At 42.2% G+C, this 11,165-nt stretch overlaps 1 protein-coding gene across 4 annotated transcripts; it reads left to right on the top strand.

Moving 5' to 3' along the window:
- Window positions 1–2,022: 2,022 nt before the first annotated feature.
- LOC145643362 (uncharacterized) lies at window positions 2,023–9,975 on the top strand. 4 transcript variants are annotated; one of them, XM_081712059.1, is made up of 5 exons: window positions 2,023–2,378; window positions 4,030–4,092; window positions 5,931–6,218; window positions 9,633–9,695; window positions 9,781–9,975. In XM_081712059.1, exons 1-5 carry the CDS (start codon window positions 2,273–2,275, stop codon window positions 9,909–9,911), a joined length of 651 nt encoding a protein of 216 aa, XP_081568185.1. In that variant the 5' UTR covers window positions 2,023–2,272; the 3' UTR covers window positions 9,912–9,975. The 4 variants fall into 4 exon arrangements, with proteins under 4 accessions (XP_081568185.1, XP_081568183.1, XP_081568189.1 ...); XM_081712057.1 differs by having other exon boundaries at window positions 3,868–4,092; XM_081712063.1 differs by having other exon boundaries at window positions 2,023–2,545.
- Window positions 9,976–11,165: the final 1,190 nt, after the last annotated feature.

Below are 11,165 nucleotides of genomic sequence, written 5' to 3'. Positions count from 1 at the left end.
CAGACCTCATCCTGTATCTCATCATTACATATGTAGTACAGACCTCATCCTGTATCTCATCATTACATATGTAGTACAGACCTCATCCTGTATTTCTTCAGCAGTGCTCAGTTTCTCACCTCACGATGATGCCTGGCTGGATATTCTAAACTCGACAGTAATACTGACACATATAACAACTCCAGCAACACAAACTTGTACCAGCACAAGACCCACAACCAAGCTAGTACCAGGTCAGTACTATGTCAGTACCAGGTCAGTACTGTGTCACTACTATGCAGGTATGAGGTCAGAACTAGATCAGTACAGTACCAATAACAGGTCAGCACTATACCAGACTCACAAATAGGGATTCTTTCTTTCTCTAGCCAAAGCCAAAGAAATACCTTTTTCAAATAAATACACATGTTTTCTAAAATTACTGTATAGTTGTATAAGCAAGCACTTGAACAAGTAGTCAATGGTTAGGCTCCTGGGAGTGTGGATAGATTCTCCATGGATGTTTGTAACACATTTACAGATACTCATGACCAAGTGTACAAAGTAAACAATTACTTTCTACCCAGTAACAATTAAATAACAGAACAGAACAGATGTTAAAGTCCCATGTGATCAGCACACCTCTAACACCCTGTGGGCAGCTGGTCCTCATGTCCTGTCAAACACAAAGATAACCAAGGTCCCTCTAAAGTAACACCACAGAGTATTTCTTGTTTTAGTAGTCAGTGTTTACCTGGTCATAATATTAACCCAGGTCTCAAAAACAGACATGATTTGATTGGTTATTAGATTACATCCAGGTTCTGATGATTCTAAACTTATAGGTAGTGGGAGAAAGTTAGCTAGTGTGTTTAATTGCATAGACAGTGAGGGAGGACAAAGTCTTTATTGTATTATAATGTCTCTGGTTAGGAGCAGAGCAGATGTACATGCATTTCATAATGTCTCATTATCTCATATAGTGATTTAAAATTATAATAATAGTGGTATTACTAACATGGTATACAAGATATTTGCTTTAGCAGATTTTTGTTGGACCCAGGAACGCTGCTTGGCACAGCGTGGTAAGTAGTGATGGCAAACGCACTGGCGCTTTCTTCCTAACTGTATCAAAAAAAGGTTCATTACTCGTAGCTTCATGACACTGTGCAAAATAGCGGCATCTGGTGGTCAAAACCTCAAAGTGCTTTGTGCATCTGGTTGGCAAGGGAGCTTTATTTATTTATTCATTTAGGTACTTAGTAAGTTAGTTAGTTGGTTGACTTGTGCGTACTACCTTGGTTCCTGGGTACCGGACAGCGGCACTCTGCCAATTTATTTCCAGCTTTTAAAACTGTTCCATCGCATTAAAAACATGACATTTGTTGTTTTAATAAAAGCAACCGATGAAACTAAATAGATTGTTGCGCATGTCTTCAAAATCTCATTGCTGATGTGGGTACATACATCCAGGCTTTGGCAGAATACTTTGATGGCTGAATAATGTGACGTATTCTATTACAATACATAAAACAGTAATATATTCATAATACATTTAGAATGCACCCAGAACACATCTTACTAAGTCACATTTAAGAGCAAAAATATTTAATATTTTATATTTTAAATTTAAGTTATAAATTGTGAACAGCTTATCATTTAACAGAACTGATATAATGCCTTCAATGTATAACTTTTTCTTTATTCTTGTTGCAATGTTCTTTTAAAATACTCTAACTTATTTGTTGGCAAAAGTTTGTGGTCACGTGATCATTGTAGCCCGACTCAGGTACGGACACAAATACACGTGTAAGGACCATAAAAAGGGACGGAACTCCATATTGTTTACTGTGTATTTGTTTATTATTGTTGTACTGAGTGTTAAAAACTCTACTTCCCAGAACTCTTTTCGCGTTTCGCCGGTTTTCTTGCTGGCACGGCCAGTCTATCACCAAGGCGAGCAATCAGATGGCTGCTAGGATTGAGCGACCTTGTCGCTGACCAATCAGTGATTAGGAGGCGGGACCAGACTGGGGCGTTCGAGCGAGCGAGAGAGAGAGCGCGGCAATTTTCCCCTGAAGTTCGGTTGTTGGAGACTTAATATACGCTGTATATAGGCCCACACTAACTTTTTCCCATTTTTTTTCTTTCAAGTCTAACGGTGTTTGTTAGCGTGAAAGTAGACATTGTCTGTGTGTTTCGGTTCTGTGAGGAGCTCCAGCTCCAGGCTGTATCGCTAAACTGGCTGCTTCTCAACGAAGAGGACTGAACTCTCCACGCTGCTGCTGTGTGGATGGACAAAGAGGACCAGAGTCTTAACAAAGATCATCGCATTTTGTGTGAGACGCGAGTAGGTGCTTGTGGGCGCTTCGGCTCATCTCCATATGAGTCATGGACTTGTGAGTATCGGAACAATCAGCCCCGTGTGTCTCAGACGCTTCTTTCTCCAAGTGGGCACCAACGCTTGTGAACATCCACGTGCTGTATTGACCAATTTTTATTGAGCGTTTATTTGCTAATTTCCGTGTTTATTCAATTAATTGTTTTGCAACTGAAGTCTCTGAGGGTAAGAGAAATATTAATATTGGTATTTTTTCGCGTTGAGTTTTTTTTTTCCACCGTTTGTGGTGACGTTAAAAGGTTTGAATCGGTTTTCGTTGTTTGTGATTTGCTTCGCGATTGCTTGCCTTTGTGCAGGGATATATGCTTTAAAAAAAAATTAAAGTGTCATTTGGGGTATTTACTAATCTGTGAATCATTCGGGTCATTAATCACGAGGGGGTTTAAAAGGATTTATTACTATCAACGTAGTAGTTGTAGACACATTTCTGGATGTACCGCGCTAACTTACATTGCTCTATTTCAGGTTTACTACCATGTACATTTAAGACTGGTAACAGTGCATCCACTGGCGGACAGTTTCAGGTTTTCTGGCTCATCAAGTCTTTCATGAGCTGCATCAGATGGGAAAATGCAGGCCGATGGGTCCCCAGAACCTCATGTGTGTTAAGAGGTTGCAACCCGAGAAAGCAACGTATCACACGTGGGTGTAGTAGATCCGGTCCCACTGTGTCACGGAATGTCCCCTCCCCCCACGAGTCACGTGGTACAGCCTGCTGCGTGCAGGGGATTCACAGCCGTGCTTGTAACCACGCCCCCCGGGATTACACACACGTGCACAGGGTTTAATGTTGAATGTCTGTTTAAACTGTCAGTGTGCGCGGCCTGTAGCTCCTTCTCACTACGTTTGTGTTAATGTCGCTCTCTGAGCCGTAACGTTAGTTTGTGTAGTCACGTGTTAATGTGTTCTTAGTTTAATGTTAAGTGTAGAGTCATGTTTACCGTTAGTGTTGTGTGAGTGCCACCTTTGTTTTATGTGTTTAATGTTAATAAATGTCCTGCCCTGCGGCACTCGGGCCAGCAACGTTACACAGACATGTCTGTAATTTATGCTGAGGTTTCTGCTCCTGTGTGAGTCTGTCATACACTCTAGAGGTCTTGTGGTAAAGTTGCTTTACATACATGACTGGAAAATGAGTCCCGTCTGATGAGTAGTTTAGTGTTGCCAGAAATATCAAACACAGCATGACTGCTGGGAATAAGGGATCTGAACAGTGACACAACGTACTGGCAGGCAGGACTGTGATGTTCTGGACCCTGGACTAACCCCCTCTGGTAAAGGAGGATTACTGTGCTGCTGAGGTGTAGTGGGGTTTAGTCCCGTTTCTACTGTGGGATAGATGGTGCTTTAGTCCTGTTCCTAATGTTGTTTAGCAGTTTACTCCTGTTTATTTTATAGCAGGTGGTGTAATCAGGTTATGTAAATTATTGACTTTTTTCCTAATAGTGATCACCCTGAGATTTACTCAGCTGCTTTTACCAGTACAGTACTGACTGGGTCCTCCTGTCTCCTCTCTACAGTACTGACTGGGTCCTCCTGTCTCCTCTCTACAGTACTGACTGGGTCCTCCTGTCTCCTCTCTACAGTACTGACTGGGTCCTCCTGTCTCCTCTCTACAGTACTGACTGGGTTCTCTTTTGTCTCCTCAGTCATGCTGTCCTGCAGCAGGTGTCACTATGTTCTGCTGTTACAGCTGCTGACAGTCATAGCTGGTAAGTGGACAGAACGGTTTCTATTTGGTCACCAGAATTTTATTCTTGATTCTGGTGTGTGAACTGGACTAATGTACCTGCTTGACCTTTATTTATTATTTAACCTTCTTTATATGTGAAATGAATATATGAAATTAAATTCTGATGTTTTTTTTAATAATTCATTTTGTTAGACAGTGTAAACAATGATGTCGTCCATTTTAATCACATTTAAATGAATAGTAAACATGTTTACTGCATTGCTGCTATTCATGAGAACTGTACTGTGTAACTCACTGTGGATGCTCAGCTCGTCGTACCTACTGTATAACTACAGTGTGTGTCTCACTCATAGACCCCATTCATAGTCAGCTGGCTAAGGTAGCTGTCCCGGCACGGCCCCCTCTCCTAGACTCCTCCCCTTGTGTGTGTGTCTGTCCATTGTCACGCCCCTGATGTATTGATTGTCCATGTTACACCTGTTTGTAGTTATGTTCCTTGTTAACATGTGTGCTTAAATCCCGTTAGTGTGTGCGTCCCTGTGTCTGTCATCGTCTTGGCCCCTGTCCTTCCTTGCGCTGGCCCATGGTGGGTTGTCCGGTCCTCCACCGGCACCTTTTGGCGTTGGTCTTGAGGCCGTAGCCCGATGGGCTGGCGCGCAGGCAGTGGCGCCCTTGAGGGGGGGCTCTGTCACGGTACGGCCCCTCCCCTCTCGTGTGTGTGTGTGTGTGTGTGTGGTGCCATGCCCTCTCGTGTCGTTCACCTGATCCTTGTGTGTAATGGTCATGCGTGTATATAAGTCTTGTGTCGTGTTGTTGTTGTCAGTGTTTAACCCAGTGTGCATCTTGTATCGTATGTGAACACACCTGAAGCTTAATGTATACGGTGGTTGTGTTGTTAATGTTTGCTGAGTCTGACATTATTCTTCATTTTTATTACTTTAAATAAAGGCCAGTTTAGTTGAGAGCACCTGTCTTGGCATTCCACTCTTACAACATGAGCGTTACAGTAGCATGTACATGGACATGTCCATGTTTTGTTAATAATGTCATAGACCCTTCTTCAGAACACTGAGAAGGGCCAGGATGCTATAGGCCCGCCCCCAGAGTCAAAAATATTAAATTCACACATTTCATTGGACAGATTCCCTGTCATTTTGCTAATAGACTTGCCTTTCAGAACCCTTTAATTAAAAGATCACCAGAATGGTCATGTAGACACAGACATAGAAGGCACAGATGTCCCTGCAGCTGTACTAATGAGCAGTATCAGTCAGTTCTGCTCTTACACAGAAATGCATCTTTGAGTAACCAAGAATATTTAAGTAGCCTGAGTGAATGGTTGATTATTTTTAGTTTTACTGTATTTATAGAGAGAGCATGATACTAGTTTTTCTCTACTGATCCGATACTGATGTCTTGCATTTGAATGTCGCCTGATATCAATACCAATCTGATATTTTTTTCATTAAAAGCTACTGTGGCACTGTGGTTTAGTTGTGTAGGGGATTATTTTTGTGTGGGATGTATTATATATGTATAATTATATATTATATATAGATACATATGCTGTATCATGCATAGATATGACATAAAATAAATAACATCCTGAAGAACAATAAATATTTTTTACAAGTTGATATGAAACATTGGGTCATTTTCCTCAATAAATACATGACAGTCTAATATTTTGTTTAATTTGTTTGATTTGTTTCTCTTTATCTACTTTCAGGACTTTTTTTGACAATCTGATGAAGTTTTAGTTCATATGTATGCAGAAATATAGAAACTTCTAAAGGGTTCACAAACTTTCAAGCACCACTGTAATGTTTTAAACTCTTTTCTTAATGTGTCTCTCAGGCTCTTTTCCTTCAGTAAAGGTGAATCTTCATGAGGCTGCTACTCTCCCCTGCACTCAGACGTGTTCTGGTCTGGTCACATGGACTGTGTCCTATAAACAACTTGACATTCTGGCTCAGTGTAACCAGACATCCTGCCAGTCAGAGGAGGGATTTCACATGTCCCATGATCAGTACCTGAAGGGAGATCTCTCCCTCACCATCACTGATGCTGATTACACTAAGAGGACCTGGTACACCTGCGCTTGTAATGGTAAAGACATCTGTGATGTGAGTCTACAGATAGAGGGTAAGTGTCCTTGATGGATTACATAGTTATTGTTACTAAACCATTATTTTTGTAAACAGATAGAACTTGATTTATCTGGAATTAATAAAGTAGAACATAGAAAATTTCACAAACATCAGATATGTGGGGAAAAACAGATGGAGTTTATATGTAATGTTTAAATGTTTATATCGGATTTGTAGTTCTGTTTGTATTTGAAGGTGTTACAACCTTGTTTGTGTTATGGGCAGGGTTATTTGTGTTTGTTTACATTTGTTACATCCTGTGGCTCCTCCCCTTCATGATGCTCCTCCTCCAAGTCTTTTGTTCTGGGCTGCTGTGTTGCGCCTTGATTGGCTGCTTCATTCTACCGTGCACATAAAGGGAAGCCTGGGAAGAAGCAACAGGCTGCGATTCATATCCACTGTTGCTGTGGCTGCTTGTGTTTGTTCAGTGAGCGTTGTTTGCCGATTGTTGTGGTTTTGGGCCTCTGCTTGTTAAATCATTCTGAATGATCACTTCCCCTTTTTCTGGACATGTTCACTGTTATAAATATTATTCTGTGTATAGTGTATACTGACACCTTTTTTATTTGCCTAGTTCTTCTGTTTGTTTTTGGGAGTAGGGAGGGTTATTGTACTTAATTTTGTTTGTATTCAGTTAGGACAGTTGTTTTGGGCAGCAGGGCTTGGTGGTTGGCATGTTTGCCTCTCAGCCTCGGAGTCCCTCTCTGGGTGGAGTTTTCGTGTTCTCCCTGAATCTGCATAGGTTTCCTCTGGGGTCCTCCCAAAAACATGGAGGTTAGGATGACTGGATACTCTAAAACTGTCCTGTATCAATGTGAGTTGTGCATGAATATAGATAAAGATAGATGTGTGTGTGTGTGTGTTCAGTGATGGTTGGTGCTCTGTGTGTGTGTGTGTGTGTGTGTGTGTGTGTGTGTGTGTGTGTGTGTGTGTGTCCAGTGATGGTTGGTGCTCTGTGTGAGTGTGTGTGAGTGTGTGTGAGTGTGTGTGTGTGTGTGTGTTCAGTGATGGTTGGTGGTGTGTGTGTGTGTGTGTGTGTTCAGTGATGGTTGGTGGTGTGTGTGTGTGTGTTCAGTGATGGTTGGTGGTGTGTGTGTGTGTGTTCAGTGATGGTTGGTGGTGTGTGTGTGTGTGTGTGTGTGTGTGTGTGTGTTCAGTGATGGTTGGTGCTCTGTGTGTGTGTGTTCAGTGATGGTTGGTGGTGTGTGTGTGTGTGTGTGTGTGTTCAGTGATGGTTGGTGGTGTGTGTGTGTGTTCAGTGATGGTTGGTGGTGTGTGTGTGTGTGTGTGTGTGTGTGTGTGTGTTCAGTGATGGTTGGTGGTGTGTGTGTGTGTGTGTGTGTGTTCAGTGATGGTTGGTGGTGTGTGTGTGTGTTCAGTGATGGTTGGTGGTGTGTGTGTGTGTGTTCAGTGATGGTTGGTGGTGTGTGTGTGTGTTCAGTGATGGTTGGTGGTGTGTGTGTGTGTGTGTGTGTTCAGTGATGGTTGGTGGTGTGTGTGTGTGTGTGTGTGTGTTCAGTGATGGTTGGTGGTGTGTGTGTGTGTGTTCAGTGATGGTTGGTGGTGTGTGTGTGTGTGTGTGTGTGTGTGTTCAGTGATGGTTGGTGCTGTGTGTGTGTGTGTGTGTGTGTGTGTGTGTGTGTGTGTGTGTATATATGTTCAGTGATGGTTGGTGCTGTGTGTGTGTGTGTGTGTGTGTGTGTGTGTTCAGTGATGGTTGGTGCTGTGTGTGTGTGTGTGTGTGTGTGTGTGTTCAGTGATGGTTGGTGCTGTGTGTGTGTGTGTGTGTGTGTATATGTTCAGTGATGGTTGGTGCTGTGTGTGTGTGTGTGTGTGTATGTGTGTGTGTGTGTGTGTCCAGTGATGGTTGGTGCTCTCTGTGTGTGTGTGTGTGTGTGTGTGTGTGTGTGTGTGTGTGTTCAGTGATGGTTGGTGCTCTGTGTGTGTGTGTTCAGTGATGGTTGGTGCTGTGTGTGTGTGTGTGTGTGTGTGTGTGTGTGTGTGTGTGTGTTCAGTGATGGTTGGTGGTGTGTGTGTGTGTGTGTGTGTGTGTGTGTTCAGTGATGGTTGGTGCTGTGTGTGTGTGTGTGTGTGTTCAGTGATGGTTGGTGCTGTGTGTGTGTGTGTGTGTGTGTGTTCAGTGATGGTTGGTGCTGTGTGTGTGTGTGTGTGTGTATATGTTCAGTGATGGTTGGTGCTGTGTGTGTGTGTGTGTGTGTGTGTGTGTGTGTGTGTGTGTCCAGTGATGGTTGGTGCTCTCTGTGTGTGTGTGTGTGTGTGTGTGTGTGTGTGTTCAGTGATGGTTGGTGCTCTGTGTGTGTGTGTTCAGTGATGGTTGGTGCTGTGTGTGTGTGTGTGTGTGTGTGTGTGTGTGTGTGTGTGTATGTGTGTGTTCAGTGATGGTTGGTGCTGTGTGTGTGTGTGTATATGTTCAGTGATGGTTGGTGCTGTGTGTGTGTGTGTGTTCAGTGATGGTTGGTGCTGTGTGTGTGTGTGTGTGTGTGTATATGTTCAGTGATGGTTGGTGCTGTGTGTGTGTGTGTGTGTGTGTGTGTGTGTGTTCAGTGATGGTTGGTGCTCTGTGTGTGTGTGTGTGTGTGTGTTCAGTGATGGTTGGTGCTCTGTGAGTGTGTGCGTGTGAGTGTGTGTGTGTGTGCGTGTGTGTGTGCGTGTGTGTGTGTGTTCAGTGATGGTTGGTGCTCTGTCCTGGTCTGAACCTCCTCCCCTTCCCCTACACCTGGTTCAGTCCCCCAGGGGTCTGTAGTTTCTGATAGAGAGAACACTGTGTGTAAATTTGCTGCTGCTTCTCATCTGTCTGTGAGTGATTTGAGTGTTAAAGCTGATGTCTGCCTGTAAAGCATCCTTGAGTTTGAGAAAGGCACTAAATAAATGTAACCAACTAAAATGAAAAAATAATTTTTATTTCTAGTGTGGCTTATGTTTTTTCGCCCTGAATATCACTGTTTACTGTAGTAATTATGATGTGTGTTAATATGACAGACTGGAGCTCCAGCAGTGATCATAGTTATGACGGAGCACAGGTGGTGATCAGGGTGGTGGTGGTGGTTGTTGTTGTTGTTGTTGTTGTGTACCCCCCCTTTGTGTAGCTCATTCTCTCTACTGGTTCATTCACTTTGAACTCTGAGTATGTTTCTATTCTACATTTACAACAATATCTCTCTACAAGATCCAGATTTGTTTTAGTTTGTTTCTAAACAGTTCTCCATCGCTATAATAGTTACTTCCTGATTGAATTTGATTGGATACTGATATGGAGGTGGGAGGTGCTGATCTCACCAGAGAGCACACACAAATCTGTAGAAGTGGTTACTATGGTAACTGCTGAAACATTATGCGTATCCACTTGTTAAGATCTTGTGCAGTGATGCTGTTGTGATCTTTTTGTCAGGAACTGGAGCTGAACTGCCTCTGTCCCACAATCCCTCTCGATCCCATCACAGTGACCACTCTGGTACATACACATATGATTATAACTCTGTACTGTTTAAAGAGTTGTTCATAATTTCTGACCATTTTTATGTCTGTCTGTCTTGCAGACGTCCAGCCACGTCCAGATCAGAGCTCCACAGTGACGGTGTTGACGGTGCTCCTGGCTCTGACGGGGGCGGGGCTTGTGGCAGCAGTGCTGGTAATTGTGCAGCTGAGGAAAAAAATTCAGGAGCTCTAGAAAGGAAGTACAGTGAATGGAACAGTAACCATGACAACAGAGGAGTTAATATGAATGGACTAAACCACTCAGATGAAGAGCAAAGGTGATCTCCCAATAATAACCATGAGAGTCTGAGATAAGATAAATGATTTGCCTGTCTTATACACACACACACAAACGTATCCACACTGCCTTTCTCTGTCCCATTCAGGGGACAAAGACCAGTGTATGGAAACAGGCCTGCTTCATGTCATTTGGTTTTGAGCGAGGCTGACAGACCCTGTGGTGTCTACTGTTTTACCAGCTGGCTATTATTAAATGCAGCTGCTAGTTACCAGTGTCTGTAATCTGGCTAATGACAAGATCACTAGAGTTAGAGCTGAGAAACATATTGAAGGAAGATGAATCAACAGTCATTAAGTAACTAGAAAGTAAAGAGTGTATACAAACTGAGTTATTTCTATCAGTATAATTTTCTTTATGAAGTGCAGATATGTACTTAACTATGTTTATTGTATGAGTAATAAGATGAACATTTGATGAAGGGATTAATGAAAGGAGAAGAGAGGAGGACTAAACAGATGAATGCTGTTGGTATAATATGCAGTTTGGTGCTTGAGGTCCACTGTTGAGTTTCTCTGCCAAGCCTGGTGGCTGTAGCCAGGGAGATAAAATATCAGTGGATTTCTGAGCAATGATGGAGGGATGAAAAATTATAGAAGGATTGCATACATGAGTGTGATTAAAATTAATGAAAGCATGGAAGGGGTTGATAAACAAATGTTGTCAGTACAAAATGCAATTTGCTGCCAGGAGTTGCTTAATGTTTGTCTTTACAAAATTAATTTTTCATTCCTCTGTTTGTACTACTTTGAGCCAAAGATGTTTTAAAGTTTTGCTCAGAAATATTAATGAGGTGTTTATTCTCTGTGCCTCTGTAAATCCATACACTTCCCTTGCAGTGCCTTATGGGTAAAGACCTGCCATGTGTTTATCTCAGAGATATAAGATGTAATGCTGTTTATTTTGAAATACAAGAAGAAATCATGATTTATGGAACTTTTTGTCTAGATTTATTACTGTATTTTGATACCTGATGCATTGTTACCAGAATATAATCTTTTACATACATCTATGGTCTGTTTATCTTGAAGCTGTCAATTACAGTCTGATTTGATATTTTGAATAAGGAAATGTTACAAGTCTCAGTTTGAATACAATTCATTACACTAACAACAGACACAAAATGAATACTTTGCTATGATGTGTGAG

Source organism: Electrophorus electricus, chromosome 1, assembly GCF_041902795.1.
Source record: "Electrophorus electricus isolate QZ-2024a chromosome 1, ASM4190279v1, whole genome shotgun sequence".
In the NCBI taxonomy this organism is placed as follows: Eukaryota; Metazoa; Chordata; class Actinopteri; order Gymnotiformes; family Gymnotidae; genus Electrophorus; species Electrophorus electricus.
This window is presented reverse-complemented; position numbering and strand designations above follow the sequence as displayed.